The 25117-nt window shown below is 39.5% G+C and overlaps 1 protein-coding gene across 1 annotated transcript in view; it reads left to right on the forward strand.

Annotated features, from left to right (window-relative positions):
• Positions 1–10262, forward strand: part of sarnp (SAP domain containing ribonucleoprotein) — a 35653-nt gene extending 25391 nt beyond the window's left edge. Inside the window, exons 8-11 of the mRNA XM_060820922.1 lie at positions 122–147; positions 1138–1206; positions 9252–9335; positions 9887–10262. Coding sequence (XP_060676905.1) covers positions 122–147; positions 1138–1206; positions 9252–9335; positions 9887–9928 — 221 coding nt within the window. The 3' untranslated portion in view covers positions 9929–10262. The remainder of the gene's footprint in view (positions 1–121; positions 148–1137; positions 1207–9251; positions 9336–9886) is intronic.
• The last annotated feature ends 14855 nt before the right edge of the window (positions 10263–25117 follow it).

Below are 25117 nucleotides of genomic sequence, written 5' to 3' on the forward strand. Positions count from 1 at the left end.
TACATGTCAGTTTTAAAAAACAAGAAAAATGACAGTCATATTTCCAGTATTTGTCTTTGGCCTTATTGTATTTCTAAACTGGTCACCAGATTGATAGTGAATTTCATTCTTTTCAATTCAGGTACTCCAGGAACGATCAAAACTACGGTATGTTTTATTTTCTTCCATTTAACAAAAAAAAATGCCATCTGAATCCTCTGTCTTCTGTCTGAGTGTCAAATCATAATTTGAATGGCCAGTGGTAGAGTTTCTTTTTTCCAAGCTTGGATGTGTGTACATGGAATGTAATGCAATGTTGAGTGAAGTCATCAGTTTGAAAATGACTTGACAATGTAGCAGAATTTCAGAATATGTTGTGCATTGATTAAAACCACTTCCAAGTGGAATATCTTCCAGTATATTGACTAAACATTGATTCAATCAAATTCTAACTCAATTAAGTTGTGAATTTTAATATATGAATGAAGGTATTTGTTTGAAGTTTTTTTAAAATACTTCATGTACATGGTATTTATTCTGTTTTTTTAAATCAAGCAGGTGATCTGTTTTTGAATTTTGTCCTGGTTTTCAAATACTTTCATGGCCTCGGCTTTCCCTATCTCTAAGCTGTTACAATGTCAGATTTTCCATGAAAAGCCTTGATGTTTTACTCCTTTTAACAACCGCATATGAGTGACATTATCTCCTGAATACTGTGCTTCTGGCCTCTTGCACGCACCCAAATTTCATCATCCTGCTTTGAATTTGATTATCTGAAGATTCTATATGCAAAGTGCAAGTTTTTTTTCATTTGTCAGAATTTAAAACCTTGCTATGCTTTTGAAGGTGGGAGAAGATGTCTGTCTTCGTAGAAGACAAAAATTCACACCAGAAACAGGATAGATTTGAAACTTGTTCTTTAAACCTCTCTGCTGCATTGTAAAATGCTTCTTTAAACCTATCTCTTTGGTTCAGGAGCCAAAATGTTGTACAGTATGGCTTAATGTGAATTTTTTTTGGTAACTTGTGAAATACCTTGGAATGTTAAACATAGTGTATGAAGAAATTTTCTTTTACTGTATCATTAGACAATGAATTAGTTTTGTTTCAGTGAATTTCATTTACTTCACTATTCTGAAGGCTAACTCTAACTTTCAGATCAGTGCTGAAAAATTGAGGGAGCGAGCTGAAAGATTTGGTATGAATGTCTCATCACTCTCAAAAAAGGTAGGTGAAGAATCTATTCAAACTATAAGTATTTTTTGACAGAATTTAATACCTTGTTATGCTTTTGGCGGTGGGGGAAGATGTCTGTCTTTATAATAGAAGATGCAAAATTCCACACCAGAGGCAGGTTAGTTGAGGTGCCAATAAGAGTGAGTAACTTAAGATAATAAATATCAGATAAGAGAAAGTATTGGAGAAACTTATGGGGTGAAAACCTGACAAATCCCAGCACCTGTTTGGCTTGCATTCTAGGTTGAATTTGTCTAATGGGCAGTGTGTGGGCCAAACTGCAGTCCACCCAGGGATCCTGTCTGACCTGTGACCAACGTAGTTGTATTTGGAGCATCATGCAAGGAGATGCTCTTGGATGGAGGACTTTTCTCTCCAGCATTTGCTGATAGTCTCACTAATGTGCCTATCATTAGCAAACTCGGGAGAGAAACTGCCTCTGATTAGAACACCTGACGCTTGTATGAGTGAGTTTCCTCACTCACTGAGGACAAGATGGCGGGACTGACGTTGGCCATGAGGGGGCTTGCAAGAGAGAGAATGCATTATTGGGTGGGTCTGGGAACATCCCCTCAGAGTATTGGTGTACAGGTCCACAGATCAGTGAAGGTAGCAGCGCAGGAAGATAAGATAGTTTTTTTTTAAAAAAATGACTTAGAACATGCTTGCCTTCATTGAAAAGTATGATGTGGAGGAGCTGGTGGTGGATAAAGTTAAAAATCACACAACACCAGATTATAGTCCAACAGGTTTATTTGGAAGCACTAGCTTTCAAAGCATACAGCACAACTACCTGATAAAGGAGCAGCGCTCTGAAAACTAGTGCTTCCAAATAAACCTGTTGGGCTTTAACCTGGTGTTGTGATTTTTAACTTCATTGGAAGGAGCATTGAGTTTAAGGATAGACAAGTTCTATAAAGCTGCAGCATAACTTTTAGTTTGGCCACACTTGGAATATTGCATACAGTTCTGTACAGAAAAGGTTTACCAGGATGTTGTCTGGTATAGAGGATTTTAGCGATGAAGAAAGGTTTCATTTCACTGCAGTGCAGGAGGTTTAGGGGTGACTGATTAGAATGGCATGGATAGAGTAGAATGTATGAGGCTTTTTTTCCCCCCAAGGCAGAAGGGTCAATTACTAGGGGACACAGGTTCAAGGTGTGAGGGGAGGGAAGTCTAACAGATATGCGTGAGGCATGTTTTTCACACACAGGATGGTGAGTGCTTGGAATGCGCTGCCAGTAGAGGCGGTGGAAGCAGACCTAATTGCAACATTCACCTGGACAAATACACTATTAGGAAGGGGGCAGAAGGATATGGATCCTGTAAATGAAGACAGTTTTAGAATGGACAGGCAAAATGTGATGGCGCAGGCTTGGAGAGTTGAAGAGCCTGTTCCTGTGCTGTACTGTACTTTGTTGTAAGTCAGTGGCAGCACTGGAGAATAAGACTTCAAGTAGGTTTGGAGATGAAACTCCCGAGTGGCGCTGCCCTTGGTAGGACTGCAGTCACTATGGTCTAGATAGGCCTCCTGAACCTGTACAGCAGGGGTCAATGCGTGCCTGCATACATGAATGTGTGAACACCGAGAGTAAGTGTGCTCCCTTGCTCTTGTGCCTGCATCCTTACAATTCCTTGATCACCTTTAGTGAGCTCTGTCCTGGCTTGTGTCATGCTTCTTATCTGTAATTTTTTGGAATTTGAAATTCAAGATAGTGATTGTGGTTGTTGGTTATTTCTGTGAAGGGTTTTTCTCAAAGAAAAAAATCTGTGTCAGGCAATTAGTCCAGAACCTAATCCGGGGAGCAGAGAACACCTGGAGTGTGAATGGAAAATTGTTTGTACAAATGGTGCTATACAACAGTACAGTAAACATTGAATGGCATTGGCTTGTTTTCAGTCATAACAATTAAGGGTTGATTTTGGTTTTAGAAGTCCAGCAATTGCAAGTTCTTAGAACAATTTGGCGGAGACCTGACAGGGGTCATAAGCAGCAATAGTCTCAGACAGGAATTTTTTTCATTGCAACTAAAGGAATTGTAGAAAAATTCAGTTGCAGCTTCCAGACCTAGAGTCTTTGTTTAGAAATCTGCAGGTTAGCAAAAGCTGAGGAAGTCGAGCTCTGTTTTGAGAGAGTGTGTCAGAAGACTCCACAGTTCAGAAAACTGGGGAGAATTAGTTAAATCAAACTTAGTATGATCTAGAAGAGTGATTTGTGCGGCTGTAAATTCATGGTGTTAGGAAACAAATTGAAAATTTGGTTTGCTGTATGTTTTAAGATCTTGCTAATTGCGTTCAATATTCTGTGTAATTTATTTTCTGTTGCTAAGGAAACTTACTGCCTTATGTGTCTGACCACCATATTAACTGAAACGCAAAGTTTCTGTTAAGCCAGATTTCACTCTGACATCTGACTGTCCAGTAATGTCATCAGCTGGCATCATAAATGTTGGTGAAACTCCACTTATCCAGGCGAGTGGAGAGAATTCCATTGCACTCCTGACTTGTCTTCTAGATTGTAGACCAGCTTTGGGTAGTCAGAAGGAAGTTACTTGCTGAAGAATCCCAGACTTTGACCTGCACTTGCCACAATGTGAGCAGAGCAGTTCAGTTGTTGGTCAAAGGTAACCCTTAGGGTGTTAATTGTAGGAGATTCAGGCCAGTGTTGAATATTGTTCAATCAGCAGCAAACATCCCCACTTTTAACCTTACAATGGAAGGGTTATTATTGAAGCAGCTGAAGGTGGCTGGGCCTGGGGCACTGCCGTGTGGGGCTCTTGCAGCGACGTCCTGCAACTATACAATTATCTTCCCTTGCATGGCTAAGTATGACTCCAAACATTGGAGGTTTCCCTCTGAATTTTATTGGTTTCAGTTTTGTCAGGGTTGTTTGATGGTACAGTTTTCTTGATGTCAAGGACAGTCACACTCACCTCACCTCTAGAGTTCAGTTCTTTTGTCCACATTTGTACATACTTTGTAATGAGGCCTGACGCTGAGTGCCCTTAAGAGAGGGCAATATTCTTAAGTTAGTGCTGTTTGAATGACCAACTATGACATCTTCAGTCACTTTACTGACAGTTGAGGAGACTGGCTGGGTTGGATATGCCTTGTCTTTTGTGGACAACTTTCTACGTTGTTTGGTAAATGCCAGTGTTGTAGCTGTACCAGAACAGCTTGGCAAGGTGTGTGACTAGTACTGGGAAACATCACTTCAGTACTATTGGTAAAATGTTATCTGTGTCCATATCCATTGCAGTATCCAGTGCGGTCAGCCATTTCTTGATATGTGGAATGAGTTGAGTTGGCTGAAAATTGGCATCTGATGCTTAGGACCTCAGGAGAGAGGTCAAGATGGATCATCCACTCAGCACTTCTGGCTGAAGTTGATTTGAAAAAACTGGAGTTCTCAATTAACCTCATTACACTGCTTTCTTCTAATATGCTTAATATCGTACTGGCTTCCATTGACCAGAGAGATGAAGAATACTTCAGTTATAAGTGACAGTTTGCTAAAAGCAGATGACAAATTTCAAACAATTAGTTGCTAGTAGTTGAGGTGGCAGCTAATCAGGCCATTTTTGCAGAAAGTGGGTTTGGTATATTCCTTGCTGGACTGGTTAATCACCTTAAGCCTCAAATGGCTTCTGATTAGTACAGAAAACATTATTGTAGTTGGTAATGGACTTGGCACACCACCACTTGCAGGAAATGCGCACATGGAGCGAATTATAATGACCGCCATTAGGTGGTAAATGTTTTGACTGTAACAAGGATAGAAAATTTAATTATCGAAGGGTGCTTGGGAAGTTTTTGTCCACAGTTGGAAGTGGGCTCATTGCAGCATGCTGCGAAATAATGACCCTCTTGCGTAACACTGAAGCAACAATGCAGCTCTGTATTAAATATCCAGTTTGCCATTTCTTCAAAAGTACATGGAAGATTTTTTTGCCAAAATCTCTTTGCATTTTTACGGCAAGTGTAAACTTCTGTTCCATAGCACACTTTAGTAGGCTTCGTCTGTCACCTGGGTTTTTACTAAGTTTGAGTCCGCAAACAAATTGGCTTTGTGTTAAGAGTGCTGCCTGGGTGAGCCTTTTAAGGTGACAATGTGTTCTTTCTACCCCCCTGTGAGTTCTTGTGGAGCTCTCGATCAAACCACGCTAAATTGTATAATGAATGTTGATGGCAGGGAGAATGCAGCTGACAGCTTCAAAAAACATTGTAGCACAGTGAAGTTGTCATTGCCGTTGGCCCCTTACTGTGAGAAGGGACTTGTGATTGTGTACACTATCTCTTTGTACGTCTGCAACACTGCAGTGATCAGCTAGTCTCTACTCCATTGCAGACTGGTAACAACACAATTTAAAAACATGAGAAGCTGGGGGATTGCAATATCTGAATCTAAGCCAATGGGTAATAAAACGCTGCCAGCAAAAATAGCCACAAGTCTGGACCTATGAACATGGAAGGTGCAAGGATTGTGTAGTTTTCTAACCTTTTTTTTCCTTAATGACTTTGAGAGAAGGTGAGTGCAAATGACCTTAGCTTACTGAGCCACTTAAAGAAAAAACACATTGCTTACCAATTGAACCAGGCCACATTTATCCTTATTGCCTCCCCTAGAGTTGTCGTCCTCTCTGGTGTGTATTGGTGCTGAACACAGTAGCAAAGTGCAGTTGTGTAATTGAGGAAGTAAGCCCAGCTGGTAATACAATAATACTTGAATAGGCATCCTTTGTTTATCTGCATGTAACTGCAAGCTGATGTCCGAAGCAGCATTCTCCAAAGTGACCTTTTCAATATTTGAATGGGAAAAGCAAACAGAATTCAAATGTTTTGATAGTATGGCTTTAAAAATATTATTTTCCACTAAATTCTATTTCTTTCGGTGATTGAATCTTGATGCTGCTCATAAGATGCGATAAAAATTACTTTGGAACTACAATTTTGTTTATTGTAGATGTCTGTATAAATGGTGATTCTATTAAAAAGCTATCCAAAATATTAGATGTTAGGTATTGAATGACTGTGTAATCATTGAACCAGCTGCATAGGAAATCTTTACAATGTGAAGTTGACTATAGCAGTTCATTGAACCTCCTGAATGTTTCCTGTTGATGTGGACTATATTTCTACCTCAGATGTTTTAGTTTCATTGCTTGTATTTTTACAAGGAGACATTTACTACATACAGGCTGTTGCAAATGGGGAGTGGTTGTGGATGTACTTTTGAAACCTTGCTCTCCTACTCTACATGCCCTTATTCTTAGTTGTTTGATTTAATGGAAACATGGGGAAGTGAACAGAAGAGGGCCAGAAGTTGTGACAAAATGTGGCTTCTTACCATTGCAATTTAATTCGCAGAACTCGTGCAATGAAATTACACTGGACCTTAGGTGTGTTCTATTAGACCTTTTAATGTTGTTGCTGAAATTATTCCAATGCTGTTTTGCTGCTCTGAATTAGTCTTTGGTTGCATGTGAGTTAGTGCAAGTATGCTGTCCTTGAGTAACTTGCAATGAGGTATAGTTCTACACATAGCAGTGACCCTGTCTTTATTCCTGCCTATTTGATTGTCTGTCTGTTGGTTAGTTAACTAGCAGAGAGTCATGTCCACTTGTTCCCTCCTTACCTGACCCTTGCAAATACACTCCAGCAAGGGTCACCTGGCAGCAATTAGGAGTGGGAACCTTTCTTTGTCCTGTTCCACAACCCAGGGGTCTGAAACCAATGAAGTGTTGTAATCACAGCCCTGTTGCATAATAGTACTGTATTCCTACCTGATCCTTTGACTTTGCTTGTGTTAGGAAACTGCTTTTCAAACTCAATTAGTTAGATTTTTAGAAAAAAACTAATTTGTGTCACTTTGAGCTGTGGTAGAGGGTAGCTGGTAGCTGCTTAGAATTTGGAACCAGGGTTTACAGAAACTAAAGCACTGCAAATCTCTCCTACTGTACTTTTTCTAACTTGCTTTATGCAAGTATTTAAACTTGGACAAATGAAGGGGAAGAAATGATTTGATTCTGTATGTCTGAATAGCAAACTTTACTTGTTTGGTTGGTTTTACAGACTGGATTATTTATGTAATTATTTTGTCAAGCTACCAAGAGTGTGCATAACTTGGATATATGTGGAATATTTAACGTAGTTAAATGTCTCTAACCACTTCACAAGTGTGCGTATTGAACAAAATTGTTACCAAACCATGCAGAGGTATTCTGATAGCAAAACATTTGATTCCCTAAACTGATAAGTTCTAAAGTGGCTTTGGAAGGAAAAAGAGCGTTAAAGAGGTTTGGTACAGAATCCCAGAGCTTGAGGGTATCTGCCAATGGTGGAGCAATTGAAAATTGAATGGCAAAAAGCCAAATTTGATGGAGTGCAGAGTTAGTTTGGGACATACATATGGGAATTTGGTTTGGTTACAGTGCCTTAGTTTTGAACAAGGAACCAATTGGAGTTGGTGAGCATAGTGGTGAATGGTACTTGGGTCAGTTAACATATGGGTAGCAGGAGGTTTGGGTGAGGACATGTTTTATGGCAGGTGAAAGACTGGCCAAAAAAAATGGAATAATCAAATCTAGAGATATCAAAAGCATGGATAAGGTTTGCAAGTGAGCTAAAGCATGGGCGAAGACTGGCAGTGCTGCAGAGGTGGAGGTAGATAGACTTGGTGATGAGGTAGATTTGAGGTCAAAGCTCTTCTGAATCTGATTGGACAGCACACTGGTACAGGCTCAGACAGTGACCAGGGAGGGGATGAAGTTGTTGGTAGGTATCAAAAATGATGGCTTTGGTCTTCCCAATATTTTGTTTGAAAAATTGTTGATTATATGACAATGAGCATCAAAGAAACAGTGACCAATCTCTCGGTGGTTAGATCAAGAGGGCTGATATCAGTACATGTTTTAAATGAAGCTTGCAGCCCAATGTTGGAAAAAACACAAAGGAAAACTTGGAAGATGAAAGCGTCTTGTGAAGAGAGAAACTGTTCATGTTTCAATTCACATACAACTGAATATTTTCTGAAGGTGCCATGTTCAACTTAAAACATGAATTGTTTTTCTTTCCACAGATGCTGTCAAACATGGTGTGTTCCTAGCACTTTCCTGATTTGATAAAGGAACAACTTTTTTGTCCTCCCATGTGCTCTGAAATGAAATTGAAATACTGCTTTAGCCAAACTCTGGGGAAACTGATTTTAATCCAATGAGTCAACCTCTTGTATACTGCTGCTTAGTTCAACACCAAATCAATTGTCAGCAATAAAAGCCTCTTGTTTCTCTTCAAAGTGCTATACAACCAAGTCATGGCTGTTCTCTCGACTCGAGTTCTTTTATTAACAGGGCAGAACCTCACTGAATGCCAGCAAATTGCTTTAATTGATTTAGCATAGTGCATTGAATGTTTACCATTTGAAGCTACTTAATGTTTCACAACGTTCAGATAAGTGTCATTTGCAAAATGCCGAGAGCTGGGTGGTTGAATTTCCGGAAGTTCTTTTCCTTTCTTTGGTAATGGCACCAAAGCTGCACATGCCAATAAATGTTTAAGGAGTATTTAGAGATTTGAGGTCAAACAATGAATTGCATTCTAATGCTACCTGTTTCCTTTTCCTGGCTATGTTGGGACAGAGTACTTTTTTTTCCCTCTATAAATTGCCTGAATTCTTGGTACACTTTTTTGCTGTTTATTGTTGTTATGGTTTACTCAGTTTAGCCAAAAAATACCGGTTGTGTTCTTTGTAACCCTTTTGTTACTCAGAGCTTTCAGTAGGTATTGTAATTTTGTGCAGTATGTTAACTGCTAGGACATAATGAGAAGTTGTTTTCTCAGTTCATTGTAATTTTTTAATGATGCTTGGCTGCTGTGCAATTGCAGCCGTCTGGAATTGTGCTAAAGTGTTCATTTCATTATATATGTATTTGTGCCTTTGTCCCATATCATATTGTATTTGCGAATTGAGATGGACATTTGTCTTGAATCAGTTCTGATATCTGTTTTGATTTTAATGTGTTTATATTTACTTGTAGACTGAAGATGATGAAAAGATGAAAAAGAGAAAGGAGCGATTTGGAATTGTGACCAGTTCAGCGGGAGGCGGGGATGATGTTGAGGTAATCAAACTCAACATAATTAGCCAACACCATGGAAACACACCAGCTCTGATCTCTAGGTTTTTACATGACTGGTTTTAGTAATGTATAATATGCGTAAATGTTTTATTTTGTTGCTTTTAGCAATTGCAAATCTAATCATTTTAAAGCTAAGGTTGATCAGACTTGTCTGTCGGGTGGGGGTGGGGAGGAGTAATGAAAGGTCACAGACTCCAGCAGTTGAATGGAGTGAAGATACAAATCTGCCATCTCCTGTTCCCTGTGTACTCCGAACTAATGAATCAAAATTTGATGTAATTGCCTTGTGGTTGAGTGGCAATATGGATGTGGTATTGAATATGCTATATAATCATTCTATATAGTATATATGATCAATTCCATCATCAATACAATTATGGTTCTCATGCTGGATGTGGATGATGAATCATTGTTCTGCGAACTCTCGTGATATAATCATTGCTGAATTCATTAAGATGACTAGGAACAGTTTATACTATAAGAAATTAATTGTAAATGAATAGACTTTCTGATATTGATACCTTCTTTTTTAGGCAAAGAAGAGGAAAAGAGCAGAACGTTTTGGAATTGTCTGATAACACCATGCTTTTTTTTTACCAAGAATATTTTAAATGTGTATCAAGTAGATTTTTTTTCTAGGATACTTTTTAAACTGAAATGTGCTTTATTTCCCTATTGTGTATCAGTTTGCAGTAATGGATGTTTGCAAGGTGTCAGAAATTAGATGACTTATTTAATTAAAACAACTAGAATGTACAGTTGCATCAGGAACAAGATGCTGAGATAACAAGGAGCGCAAGTCACTGCTGCAGGCTGGAGATAATCTTAGTGGAACTTTATGCAGGTACTGTACAACCAAGTGAGACTTGATTAAATAATTAAAAAAACATTGTGTCTTTGTTAAACATTGCAAGCTGCAAAAGTCTTCATTTATAAACCTGAGTGCATGTAACTCTTTGTGAACTTATTGCATCCTCCTGTTTTTCAAACACTTCAAGTGACGAAAACCCTGATGATGGGGCATTAGGCAAATTGCAGTAAGCGCTGGTCATCAACAGACAATGACAACAACTTGGCTCATGCTATTCAAAAAAATACAAGTTATTCCCTATCCATTGCCAGCCTGCAATAACCTATTGAGCACACGTGATGGTTCCTTGGGAAAGGATTTTTATTTTGTTTGTGTCAAGTGGGTGTTTTTTTTATTTTGCTAATTTCTTCCAGTCCATTTTGGTCAAATTGAAACACAATCATCGATACGAATATTCATCCATCTGATCACTAATAAATAATGCATATTGCAAGCCGCATAAATCATTCTCCCTCCACTCAAAATCAGAAAATACTGGTAACTGAAGTCACTTATTATTCATTTCAAAAAAGAAATTGGATTTCATATTGTCCTAAGTCATTCCACACGAGATTTGAACCCTCCCCATTTATCTTGTTGCATAGTACCATCTGTTGAATGTAGTATACTACTCTCAGAATTCCTATAGAAATTGAGCCTCCGAGCTGGATTAACAGTTGAGCTGATTTGGGTCTTCTCCTTTTGTTTGAGACCAGATTTACATTGCTCTCATCCTCTGCAATCAATCTGTATTGGGACATTTTCAACTTCAAATTAGTGATAAAGTATCCCACTTTTTTTCTCCTCTGCTAGAAAACAACAGCAAAATTGGTAGATCATGGCTTATAGATCATCAGAGTCAGTTGAGTTGTGATAATTGGGTGATATCTGGTGTGCCACATGCAAACATGAATTATTCTGCTTTCTGTTTATTCTGTTCTTTTACACCATTTTTATCCTGAAGTTTCAAGTGACCCAGAGTGTTTGTGTAAGCTCTTTTTCTTTTGTTTAAAACTTGTGGAAATGTTCTCTCTCTGTCACACTTGCTTGCTCTCTGTCACATGCTCTCTCTCTCTTTCTTTCTCTCCCCCTCTCTCTCTCTGGCTCGCACTCGCTCGCTCCCTGGCGCTCTCACTTGCATGCTCGCTCCCTGGCGCGCTCACTTGCATGCTCACTCTCTCTGGCTCTCTTGCTTGATCACTGTCTCTGGCTGTCAGCTCTCCCTCCCTCCCTCCCTCCCTCCCTCCCTCTCTCTTTGTTTTCCCCTTCCTGTTGGACAGCCTGAAGTCCACGTGTGTTGAGAATAAGTGATTATAGCACCGAACTTCACTCCTTGTTGACGTCAGCAAGCTCTACTGAGTCTCCATAGCTTAGTGGGGGCTGACATATTTGTTTGATCCTACGTGTCCCGCTAAAATGTCTATTCACCTTAATGCAGTATAGTGGCATGTATTAATTTAGTTAGCCATCACTGCCGTGTCAGTGGACCTGATCTTCTGGTTTCATATTTACCTAGAACAGGGGTCAGATGCTCAGGCTGCATGGAGCAGCTGCTAATTGAGCACTAGTGATTTGAGTCTTCCTAGTTGGTATGCCTCAACCGGGAACTGATTTACTGGTAGGATCCTTATTTCTGAGATTTTGTTTTGGAATGGTCATTCACATATTTTCCAATGTGTCTTTGAAGTAACCGGGGTCAACATTGTATTTTGTGGTGAGGAATGTGGTCTCTGCTATTTAAGCCTGAGGGTGGAATTTCAGGGCTTCATGAGACAAGTTGTTTGACAGAAGGGATGAAGGATGTCATCACCAGATTTGAGTGGGATACATCTCTCAATCCAGAGTTTCCACCACAATCATAGATTTGTTTTGATCCCACTGTGCCATGGAACAAAGCAGTGGAAGTAATACTGGAGCCTAAAACTGTGCTGCTATCTTCTTTGAATGCAATTTATGGTTTTAAAGTTAAGATAGGAAAACTCCACATTCCTCTAACCTGGCAGTTTCTGGTTGACAAATCATTTTTGCAGCCTCCTTGACTTCTTAGCAGCAAATTGTGGCTAGTAGGAATATTCAGTTGTCGGGCTGTGGCAAATTATTGGCTCTACTTATCACTCTCCTCTTTTGTCTTCCATAATTGAGGATATAAACAGTTAGTAAACATCTAACAAACTCAAAATCATCCTCTAATTGTGTCCTTAACCCCCTTGCTGCCACCATCGCATTTGACCTTTCCCACTCTGTTCTACAATATGTCACTGACCATACGGTCAACAACCCTGTTTTGTTGCTGTTCAGTGCGGAAGTGCAAGGCTTATTCCTTGGAGAAACCTGATGTAATTATTCACTTAAAGATTTAAAAATGGAAGTTTTTTGCTGAAACAAAATTTGATGTTTTTTTTTACCATTGTGCTTTAAGCAAAAAATCTCTGTAATTTGTTATTGGGAGAGATGAAGGAAGCTGGAATCTGCAGGATGGTTTGTGGTGTCTCTTCACACATTCCTACTAGTTCCGCTCGCTCTCTTAAATGGCTCCTTACAGGTAGACGATAGAACTAAACGGATAGTTTCCTTTCTCACAAGTTCCTTAACAACCAAGTGCTTAACCCTTTGAGGACAGCACTGGCTGTCCCTCCTGAAGGTTCTCAGTTGTTTCCATGGCCTTAATTTTTCTTTAAACTTTGTTTCATTCCCACCCCCAACAGGTTTGTAAACTGTTCTCGCATCTATCTTCCATTTGTAGCTGCTTTAGATAATATTTTTAAATTCTAATTAGCATATAATTCTTCAATGTGAACAACCTGCTTAGAAATTTGTTGGAATTTTACCATGTGAAGAGGTGAGGGAGGCACATCTGAAGATCCCCGATCAGTAAATTTAATGTGAAGATTTGTTTTAAATATATTGCCAGTTATCAATTATCAGCCTGTACCCACAATTGCAACACCTCGTTGCTGCATTCCTTTGGCCACATTCAGCATATTGAATTCCAAGTTTTCATTTTCCAAATCCTTTCAGTGTCATCCATTCTATTAGTGTTTTTCTTAAGATGCATGTGCTTAATCCGGTCAGCTGTTCGTCTAACATGTACATTTCTCTTTCTCCACCACCTCAAACCATCAGAGTTCAGACTTTCGACCACTGCTCTAATAACTACTTGCAAATTGGAGGGGAGGGTCGTATCGTGGGCAGCTGATCCATTACAGCAGGATTTGCAACCCTGCTAAAGGTGAATTTTGCCATGTTCAGTCTTCAAGCATGGAACTGGCTGCTTTGTGGTACATCACGCAGTGACAGCCAAGCCAGGCAGCAGACTCATTCGTTGCTATTGACACTGGGTGTACTTGATGTATACTTTCAAGCTGCTGGTCACTGAACAGGAGTGAGCTGCATGAACAGAAATTAGCCCAGATTTTTCTGCTTTAATGCTGAAGCTAACACCAGTGAAATACTGTTTGAGATAGTGGGATGTTGAAATTTGGGTTGTTTTGGTGAATACATAAGTTGATGTTTCTGTCGATGCTGAATTAAGGATTTAAGGGCAGTGAATAAAAGTAGTTATGAAATGTTAGAAGGCTAATGAGTACAGTTCCAAGACTGTTCTTGGAGGCCTAGGCAGGTAAGGGTTAAAGATTTCGCCCTATTTTGTCATTGAAGAAAGGATAAGTAATTGCACTAAGATCCCTAAATGTGCTGTATACCCACGTTGTCGTTGGTTTATAGAGAACAGGTAGGGGGTCTTCCTCCTCACATCCGTTGTATGTGGGAAAACCTGGTCTTAAAACAGAAGGAATCTTCAACAATTTGCATCTAAAGGGCGTAGGATCAAACCGTGCTCTGTTTCCTGCCCCCAGATCCTTTGTTAAGACTTGACTAGTGGGACAATTTCACTTACTTGAATAGAAATTTTTTTTTAATTGAATGTCTTCTGAATTACATTTCCTTGCATTTAAGGAGGTAGTAATCAGGGGAAGTACTTTCACTGTGTAGTGCTGACTTCTCAGTTGTAATTCCTTCGTTCTCTTCATCTCTCCCTTGTCGCCCCTCTCTTTCCCCCCCCCCCCCCACCCCCAAAACAAAATCCTTCTTTACTCCTCTTAAGTTGAGTCCATGGGTTTCCAATCTCTCAAGTGACCGTTCTCCTCCTAAAATAAGTAGTAGGTCAGGCAACATCTATTAGAGGAACAGAGTTAACGCTTCAGCTCTATTATCTTCTGTCAGAACTGGAACAAGGTAGCAATATCATAGGTTTTAAATAAGTGGAAGGTTGGAGGATGGCAGCTACAAAAAAGAAGGCTAGTGTGAGGTTCCAAATCATAACTGATTAAATAACATAATCATAGAGTCCTAAGCATGGAGACAGGCCCTTTCTCCCAAATTGGTCCATGCCGACCAAAATGCCTGTCCTCGTTAATCCCATTTCCCTGCACTTGGCAAATATCCTTCTGAATCTTTCCTATCTATGTATTTGTCCAAATGCCTTTTTAAATGTTGTCAATGTACCTGCTTCAACCACTTTTACTGGCAGCTCATTCCATATGTGTACCACCTTATGCGTAAAAAAAGTTGCCCCTCAGGTTCCCTTTTATTCTTTGACCCCTAGCCTTAAACTGATGCCCTGTCTTCCTCGATTTCCCAACCTTGGGAAAAAGACTGAGTTCATTCACCCTATCCATGCCTCTTGTGATCTTGTACATCTCTGTAAGGATCCCCCCTCCATCTCCACACTCAAAAGAAAAAAAGTCTGAGCTTGACCAACCTCTCCCTATAACTCAGACCATTGAGTCCTGCCAGCATCCTTGTAAATTTCTTCTGCACTCTTTCCAGTTTAATAACATCCTTCCTATAGCGAGGGGACCAAAACTGAACACAATACTCCAAGTGCGGCCTCACCAATGTCCTGCACAACTGCAACATAACTTTCCAACTTCTACATACAATGCCCTGACTGAAGGCCAGTGTCAGTCAGCGTGGCTTTATGCATGGGAGATCATGCCTCACATGAATATCAAGAACTTGCCACATTTTTGATTTGAACAGAGCTAACTGGTTTTACTGTGAGCAGAGGCAGAATAGTTGTGTTATTAGCCCTTCATTGGGAAGGGGTGGCATCAACCAGCTTCCTGATCACCAGATTAGAGTGGTGCTGGAAAAGCACAGCAGTTCAGGCAGCATCCGAGGAGCAGGAAAATCAATGTTTCGGACAAAAGCCCTTCATCAGGAATATTTTCCTGCTCCTCGGATACTGCCTGAACTGCTGTGCTTTTCCAGCACCACTCTAGTCTGGACTCTGGTTTCCAGTATCTGCAGTCATTGGATAGTGATCAGAAAGGTAAAAACAATCACTTTTGTCAAAAGGTAGTCTAGTGCAGGCAGAGTTCAGAACCACATTAGGATCAGTTGTCCAAAAGTTATATGGACCATCACTGGAAGAGCTGCATGAGGTCGTGTTTACAGGCTAGGAGAGTAGTTCCTCATTTAAACAATGAGGCATCAACTGCGCGATTGGTCCTGTTGAACCATGCAAATAGTGTCCTTCGATTTATTGTCTGCTCTGTGCAACTTTATTTTTAGGAGCCGTAAGAAATGGACTGAGGCTTGAATGCTATTTTGTGCAAGTGTTTCTTCTGTGTTTAGGGACTTTGATTTCTAGAATCATTTTCAAATGGAACAAAAATACAGCAAAAATTATAAAATTAACTTGTGAAGACTCCGAATGCCTGAGACTGGAGGAGGTCAGGTATGCAAGTGTTGCTGTATCGCATTTCCTTTGAGATTTATAGTTCTGTCAAGGTAGATTTTCCAAGAACACTGACTGAAGGCAGGAGTCTGGCATTATTGTGCAGCTAGGGAGAAGGTGTAAAATGAAAGATTGGTCTTTCAGCACCTCCATAAGAGGAAAAAAACAAACCTAATTCTCTAAATTTAGACTGGTGCAGGACATGTTTAGATTATATTTGTTTGTAACAAGATGAATTTCACAGTCCTCTGTCTTCCTTGTTTCTCTACTTTTCCCGAGCCTTGGATAAACTTGACTGCTACAGGCAGAGGCTTCCGCATTTTCCTTGAGCGTGACTTGTACAGCATTGACCCAGAGCCAGTTAACCATTTGATGGTGCTTAATTTGCACACTGATGTCTGGTAATGTCTCAAAGTATACTTAACTGATAATGGGTGCATTGGAAATTTACATTTCTAATTATTCATCCATGGGACTACTGTGTCCTGGAGTCCGGCTGCATAGTGGCCACAAAGGTAGGTTCAATCCTGTTCCACCGAATTGTTGACTGTTGTTTCCAGAGAACGCATCTCCATGGGGATGGGAAAATCAAAAGGTGGGTCATTATTGTATATACATGTGCTTGTGGAAGGTCATCCCCAACATGGTCTGCTCCCACTGAACTCGCTGTTTTCATATTGCAATTCCTATAGAACCCAAATCTTAATACTATCCTATTCTGCTGATGTAGCTCTACTCAGCATAAGAGTTGAAATGGCCCAAATTCACTTCACTTACCATAGCGCATAAAGATTATTCGATTAAGTTGGGTCAGGTTTATATCTCGGCCATTATCCTTCATTCATGCGTCATTCAGTTGCTGTGAAGTTTTCTTTTTGTCTTCTACTGTCTCTAATTTCCATCACTCCTACCACACTGTTTAAGTACTCCATGATTTTGCCTAATTTTTACAATGCAAGAATTACACGTTGTGTTCTGTATAAATGTTTTTATTGCTCAAAAACAACCACGAGCTAAAGCAAAGATTCAAAGCAATATTTCAGCACTTGGCAGATCAGAAATTTTCTGCAATAATGGGATTTCAAACACATGATTTAACTTGATCTTCAACAAATCCCTACTATTTTCTATGCAAATATTTCATTGTACCAAAACAAAATACGACAAATTTTGAAGGAATGATATACACAACATGAACATAACTAATACAAGCAACTTTATTAACTTCAGTTTATACAATATATACGTAAAGCTTAGGCAAGCTTACAGCTGATTTGGTTATCTTCTGGGTGGTTTATGAAAATTATTGGTGTCTAGTCTGTCATGTACTGAATAAATTGAATCCAAATTAGGCAGCTGTTTGAAATCTGACTGGCGGCACTGGACCACCTTCTGCTTGCCCAATTTGCATTTTGCTAGATGTTGAATACCATTCTGGTTTTTAGTATTGACCAAGTGGCCTGAAGATCACTTTTGTCATCCCCTCATTCTAGAATCTCAACACCATCTGAAATACATCAATAGAATGTATACAGTCAAATGGCAGCTGGCTTTCAATATTTATCTTTAATACACTGTCTAAACTGCTTCAGAGGGATGAAAGGTTAGCTCCAACGGTGTGACCATGGTGTGTTTTTGCCAAGATGACCATCATATTTAAGTATAGACTTTCTTTCTTGTCCAATATAATTAAAAACACCCAACTGAAATTTAATGCACCCCATTTATACTGTATGACTACAAAAAGCTTGTTTCAGAACCCACTGCAAATAGCAATTTCATAAAGTCTGCCATTATTTGCTGTATTCACTGTATGACCCATTTTATTATGCTGATAAAACTTGCAAATGAGTTAACCCCTCTTTCAGTGTAGCATGATAAAGACTGCTTTTCCTGAAGTGTCATCAAAAGTCAAAGCTGTTTGGTACTTTACACCTTGTTACACTGGGGAAGCTAAATGGTGCATTTATTTATAGCAAAATATGGGGATTTCTAATAATGGTACAAAGTATGGCATACTTCTCAAGACTGGTGTTGTGCCACTTTCCCCATTGGTACAATAGTACTGACTAGGTATAATCTGGCATTTTGATATGTATTTAGTTTGCATGATTACATATTCACACTTATATTTACATAAAGGGATAAGCATAAATATGAGTGTGATTAGCATGAGTTATTCAAGGTAGGACTGTTTAACAATGAATGTTTTCAAGACCCAATCTGAACGAGGCTTTTGTGCATTTGGGTATCGCTTTTATATCATTCTCCTACATCTTGTTCAAAGTTTGCATTTTGTTTCAGTCCAGCTATCCCAGGGTCTTTTCATTCCTTCTGTATTGCTGTTTAGGCTTCAGTTATTAGATGTGGAGGATGCTGATCAAATGTGTACGAGGTGGTGATAGTGGAAGGAAAGAATGAAATAGAGTTGTGCAGCAGTGTGAAGGTTTAGAACTGAAAGCAGCTTTGGATATGGATTAATCCTTTCCCAAACTTGATCTTTCAGGGTGCAGTAACTCAATGGATTGAGAGGACATTTTCAATTTTAGGGGCCCCTCCATTGAGTGAAGGAAATGGTCATAAGGCAAAAATGATCCTCAAGTTCTTAACCTCTACTGTTACATGGGCTACTTCCACACTACCTGCAGCTCCTGCACAAACACTACCATTGCTACAGCCATGACTCAAAGATTTAAATAGTTGCAGCCATCAAAGTCCCAACTGTACAAGATTAGAAAAAAGTTGTTTAAGTACTAATTTACCAGTTCTTTGAGACCAGTCATATTTTGAATGAAACCTGAGAATGAGTGTCACACTTCTAAAGCTTGTCTTATTTTGGATCTCTAAATACTTTGTATGGTAGGGGGTGGTCATCCTTGTACAGCAAGTTGTTCCACCCCACTGCCCTCTATATCCTGAGCAGGATCAATTTTATTCCTGAACATTTTATCAAAAGAAGGTGCATCACAAACAACTGAAGTCACTTGTTCTGGACACATTGGCCCTGATTTGAACTTCCAACTTGAGAGTGGAGAAGTAAGGATCATCTGAGGCAACCACATCCCTGCTCTGCTGGCAAGATCGTTAGTCTGGTTAGGCTCGTGAGGGATTTAGGTAGTACTTTCTAATCAACCTATTCAAGAATGTTGCACATTGGAGCAGGTAGGTCTGAAACCTGGGCCTCCTGGCTCAGAAGTAGGGACACTGCCACTGCATCATAAAAGCCCTCAAGGTGGTGCTTAAGAAATTTATTAATAGGGTTGTTATTAAGATTACCTCAGTTTCCACACCACTTGGTTCTCCACTGCAGGGCTCATGCACACCATTTATAGTCATCCTGTCTCTTCTCCCTTACTCTTGTTTTCTCCTTCCTTTCCCCCATCCCTTTGAAATAAAGACCACTGTCTCATCTTCATTTTACAATCCAATGAAGGTTGAAGCAAGTTGATCAACTCCTCTTATGGAGAGAGGTTCCCTTCACAATAGATACAAATTTTCCTGTGAGCTACTATTACAAGGTATAGCAATATTGCAGACTCTAACAGTCATTTTCAGGTCCTACATCATAAACTTATTCAATATATATCGTAATCCATGCAAATCAATTTTTTTTTAGAATTCACTTGATTAAAATGAGATACTTGCTCTGGTAATAGAACAAATGAATATTTGATGTCTGGCATTTGTGCAATGTGTTGATTTCAATTCAGTCTTGGTGTTTGTATGACAAACTGTTTGAGCTTTGATTTCATAGTTTGGAATATTACTGGAACCCTGAAGTTGAATTAGTGGTTATGAATTTTATGATGTGTACCTTTTCATCTATTAATCAACCTATCTAGATTTTATGGTGGAGTAGTGATTGCTTATTACGAGAAATTAGAGGAAACCTTTCATCTGAATTGTAGGAGGCTTTCAATGCAAAAATATCAGTTGCCAAGTTTCCTCTTTTAAAGCCTAGGCAGTTATAAGCAGTGACTAAAATAAAGCTGGCAGTGAGTGCACTGATCTGCCCATTTGCTGTGTTAAGAATTGCATAGGTGTTGGTGAGGAGACTCATGTACCAAAGAAGTGGTCATTAAACACCACAGACCATGGGGCTACAAGAGAGTTCATTGTCCCTTCTAAACCTCAAGTGCCTTATCCTATGTATACTTCCTCTGTGCTGTAATCGTAACTTTGAAAATTCCTATTTCTGTGTCCTTCCTCTGTCTTCAGAACTGTGGATGCCCTCACTGTCTGCCTTCCTTTTACTTCTATCTATCAGCTTTCAAAAAGCAATCTTAGTGTAATTTATTCTATTCTTGAGTTCTCTTTTCCAACTCTCTCTATCTTGTACTTTAGGTCTCAACTTTACCTCCATTTTAATGCAAAAGCCAAAGCAAACTGAGTTTGAAGTTTTGTTTTGTTATTGAGACTGGGGGCTACTGTCATGGGCTGAATTATTTAACATTCTGAATGTGAGATGCTCTAAAGTAAGTGCCAGACTGATAACATTTTCACTAGCATTTTTAATAGAAGGCCATTGAATTCATTGCTGACCCTCAAAATAAGGATGCACAAAAGAAGGCACCGAGCCCATCATGTCAGTGGCAATTCCTTGAAACAGCAATTTTATTCATCCCACTACTCTTGCCCCATAGTTTTGTAAATTTTTCCTTTTTATAAAATAGTAATTCAATTCCCTTTTCAAAGTTGCTGTTGAATCTGCGTCTGCTGACACTTCAAGCTTTGGTAATTGCCTTAATTTGCAGTCTCTGGTTACCGATCCTCTTGCCAGACCTGGTTGAGGCTGTATATAGCTGAGGTCACTTTGGGCTATTTGTACAAAAGTGGCTTATTATTTTCTCTGCCAATTTTTTTTCTCCTGCTACACTCGTTGGATTTCCATTACTCCAGCATACAGAGTAGAAAATAAGCTGGCAATCTTCTCAAAGGCCTCTCAGTTCTATTCTTAATCTGGCTGCGAGGGTGCATGTACATGACAGCAGCCCAAATTTGTTTTCCTTCCAGGATAGTGAGAGAGTGGCTATTGTGGGGTAAGATGGTCATTCTTCCTGCAGTTTTCACTCAACAATAACTTGTGTTTATTCTGCACCTGTACAGCAGTAGAATATCTTAAGGTGCTTCACAAGCATACAGCATAAGGTACAGGCACAGTAGTTACAGGGCTTGTAATCCAGAAGCCTAGTCAAATAATCTGGAAATAAATTTCACCATGACAGCCAGGAAATTTTAGATTTAGTTAATTAAATAAAAATCCATCTTGTTCAGTGATGCTTTTTAGGAAATGGTATCTGTAGTCCTTGCATGATATAACCTAACGTGAGTCCAGACCCACAAAAATGTGGTTTGTGGTTAACCACCCTCCGAAGTGGTCTCGCAAGCCATTCCAGTTGTATTCAAAAGGCAATTCTCCACCAAAGTTAAGAATGGCAAAGGCAATAAATGATGGCCTTACCAGCCATGCCCACATCCCTTGTCTGTGTAAAAGTAATTTTATCAAACAACTAACACTGAGCCACGAGGTGATGAAAAGCTTGGCCAAAGTGGTAGGTTTTATGGAGTCTCAAAAGCGGAGTTTCGGGAAGGATTTCCCAGAGTTTACGGTCCAAGAGACTGAAGGCATGGCTACCAATAATGGGAATTGGGGATGCACAAGTTCGTTTAAGAAGTAGGAACCCTTAATGTTCTAAAACTAATCACAGTAACCGAAGAGAGAGAGAGAGGGAGAGACTAGCCTGCTGATGCTTATAAATATTCACAAGCCAACTTAATATGCACATAGTGATGCTGACCCCGAAGGATCTTGTTAGTATTCCAACATTTAAATTATGGTCCAAAAATGACACACACTCAGGAAATGTGCCACAATTTGCTACAGTCTAACCTATTTACATATTCCTTCTATCTTTGGAGTTTAATGAAACTGCTTGTTTCTCAACCCAACTGTTTGTAATTGATTGCAACATCTGTCAACTCTTTCTCTGTCCACTTCCAGCCACTGTGCACTGATCAGCATATTCATGAGCTGTTTTGCAGGTCAGCATCATGGCATGCATATTAAAGTGAAATACTTATAAATATTGATGAGCTAAAGAGACCACAGCAGCTCGACGGGGAATCCAACTCAAATACTTCAAATATTTTTTAAAGTGCTAGTCATGCTATTTGCTGTGATCCCCAAATGGACTTGTCCACCTGAGTATGGAATAGTGTGATCACATCCCAAGGTGAGGGCAAAATCTGATCTGACTTCATTGATGGGTAAGTAATAGACTAAATTAACTTGACCGGATTCTTTAAGGGGCTAGTGTACGACTTGGATCCGTGCTCCTCTGAACCTGCCTTCGCTCCTCATCTCAATACCTTGCATCTTTGCTATATTGGTGTTCTCAAGAGTCATACTTGGCTCCAGCTTTTCTTGGTCAATGTTGCTGACTTGTGTTTGGGTGTACAGGGTATAATTTTGGAAGAAGTATGAACTGTGAAGAGGATAGTGATAGTGGAATCTGGGAGGAACGATTAGAGCAACAATCTAAATCAAGGGTGTAATTCTAACAGGGATGCAGCAACAGAAATCTTTGGGGTATATGTGTATTAATTGTCAATGGCGGCAAGCATATGGGGTCCTGAGCTTCGTAAATATAGGCATAGAGTACAAAAGCAAGGAAGTTGAGTCTTTGTATTGCACTGGTTTGGCCTCAACTGGAGTAAAGTGTCACATTCTGGCACTGCACTTCTGGAATGTGAAAACTTTCGAAAAAGTGTAGGAAACGTGCAAGAATGGTTCCCGGATGAGTGTATATGGGTAATGTGGGTGCATTGGTGAAGCTAGGCTGGGTCTGCTTAGAGAAAGGAAGGTTTAAAAGTGCTCAAAACCATGAGAGGCCTTGATAGTAGCTGGAGAGAAACTGTTACCATTGATAAAAGGGTCAAGAGCCAGAGGACGTAGATTCAAGCAGAAGAAGCAATGACAACATGAAAATATTTTTACACAAATATCCGCGTTGTGCTGACCATGAGCAAGGTGAAGACTTCATTAGATTATTGCTTTAAAGTGAATTTGGGTGAGCACATTACTTCTGCAAGGAGCTAGCATGAACATGGTGGGCAGAATGACCTCCTGTACTATAATCATTCCAAGTCTCTCAATGTATTTTTCCCCCAAGACCTCAAAAGCTATGAAACTGCTCTTTGTCTTCAGCTATTGCATCTATTCAGCACCTTTTCTCATTTCAATCAGACCATGACTGTTCTGTATCTTAATTCCCATAAATCCACAGACTAATGACCCTGAACTGTGATTAGTTACAATCATTCTGGTACCCCCTTCTTTCTCATTCATTTGCTGCCCCTTGGTGACATTAACTGAAGGCATGGCTTTAGTTTTGATATGCACACTCCAGCTCCAGTTGAATCCAGCGTTATCTCACCACCCCACTATTGCTAAATTATCAAACTCTGTATCCAAAGTCCATTAATTGATTAGCAGAAATTTCTGCCAGCCAAATACTGGCAAGACTGAAGCCATTATTTTTGGTCCCTGCTCCAAAGTATATTCCCAAGCTAGCAACTCCATCCCTCTTCCTCGCAAGGGTCTGAGATTAAGCCAGTCTGCTGAAACTTTAGCATTGCATTTGATTCTGAAGTGAGCTTCTGACCATAGCTGCGCCATCACAAAGACTTCTTTTTGCACCTTCACAGCATCACTTGACTTTGCCTTTGTCTTTGTCTCATCTCATTGGCTGCTGAAACTCCCATCTATGTCCAACTATTCTAGTGCATTCCAGTTGCTGCTCTCCTTCTATTTTGCATTAACTGAAAGTCATTCAAAGCTCTGCCTGGTATCTTGATTTGCAGCAAGTCCCATTCTTTGATCATCCCTGTGCTCACATTGACTCCTGATAAGCAGCCACTTGATTTTCAAAATTCTCATCTTTTTCAAATCCCTCTGTGTTCTTCCTCTTTGCTATCTTTGCAATCTCCTCCGACACCATACCCTCTGAGATAGCTGTGCCCTTTCAATCCACACCTCTTGTGCTTTCACAATTGTACTTTGGTTATGCCTACTATTGTGCTGCAAGCTCTGGTATATTCCCCCTGCACCCCTCCTTCCTACCAATTTACCTCGTTTAGGACACTTCTTAAAAACCTACCCCTTTGACAAACCATTTGCCCATCTGATCTAATAAAGGCTTGGTGTTTGACTTGGATTGTTATGCTCCTGTGAAGTGCCTTGGGACATTTCATTATGTTAAAGATACAACATAAATTTATATTGTATCACTGTTTCTGAAGAAAAGAAATTGCATTTAGATCATTTTTTTTATGACCACTAGACAACTCAAAGTGCTTTATAGTCAATTAAGTAACTTTTGAAGTGCAGTCTCTGTCATACTGTTTAAAAAAAAAGAGTCTAAACAATCTAATCTTAAAATGCTTTTGGACATTGTGCTACTGAAAAGGGATTAATAGTAGAAAGACAAATTGATAAGTTGCAGTAAAATGTATGGGATCCTAGGCTTTATGAAATGGATAGAGCAGAAAAGCAAAGAGGGAATGTTGAATTTATACCGTTATCAGTTGGGCTGTAACTTCAAAATTGAGATTTGGTTCTTATTCTCATCAACCTGTAATTTTTGTCCTCATTTGGTTTTAATAAATAGGAATAACATGGTTCAAAGTCAAAAAGGAATGCTTTGTACTGATTGGCACAGAGAGGAGGGAGGCTTCTGCTAAGCTGAAATGCTTGTTTTTCTGACTGGTTGGTAAAAGTGAAGACATGTTCCATTTCCTGCACTGTGATCAAAGGTTCACTCTTTTTGATTAAGTTACTATTATTTAAGCTCCATCTGACCCCCAGATTCTACAGATTTTTGTGGGAGAAAGTTCCAGTTTTCACTTGTCTTTTGTGTAAAGCATCACCTGAAGGACATGGCTGTAATCTCCTTTGATCACTTTAAGCATCTCAATTATATCAACCCTTAATTTTCTACACTCATGGGCATACAAGCTTATTCTGTGCAAGCTATTCTTATCATTTGACTCTTAGCTCCAGTATAATTCTGGCAAATCTATGCTGTTGATTTACTCTGAGATATGGAATCCAGAACCAAATCTTGTTCCAGATTAAGGATCGCTACAACTGAAACATCCCTTCTTTCCTGTTGA

The sequence above is a fragment of the Hemiscyllium ocellatum genome, chromosome X (assembly GCF_020745735.1).
Source record: "Hemiscyllium ocellatum isolate sHemOce1 chromosome X, sHemOce1.pat.X.cur, whole genome shotgun sequence".
NCBI classification, from domain to species: Eukaryota; Metazoa; Chordata; class Chondrichthyes; order Orectolobiformes; family Hemiscylliidae; genus Hemiscyllium; species Hemiscyllium ocellatum.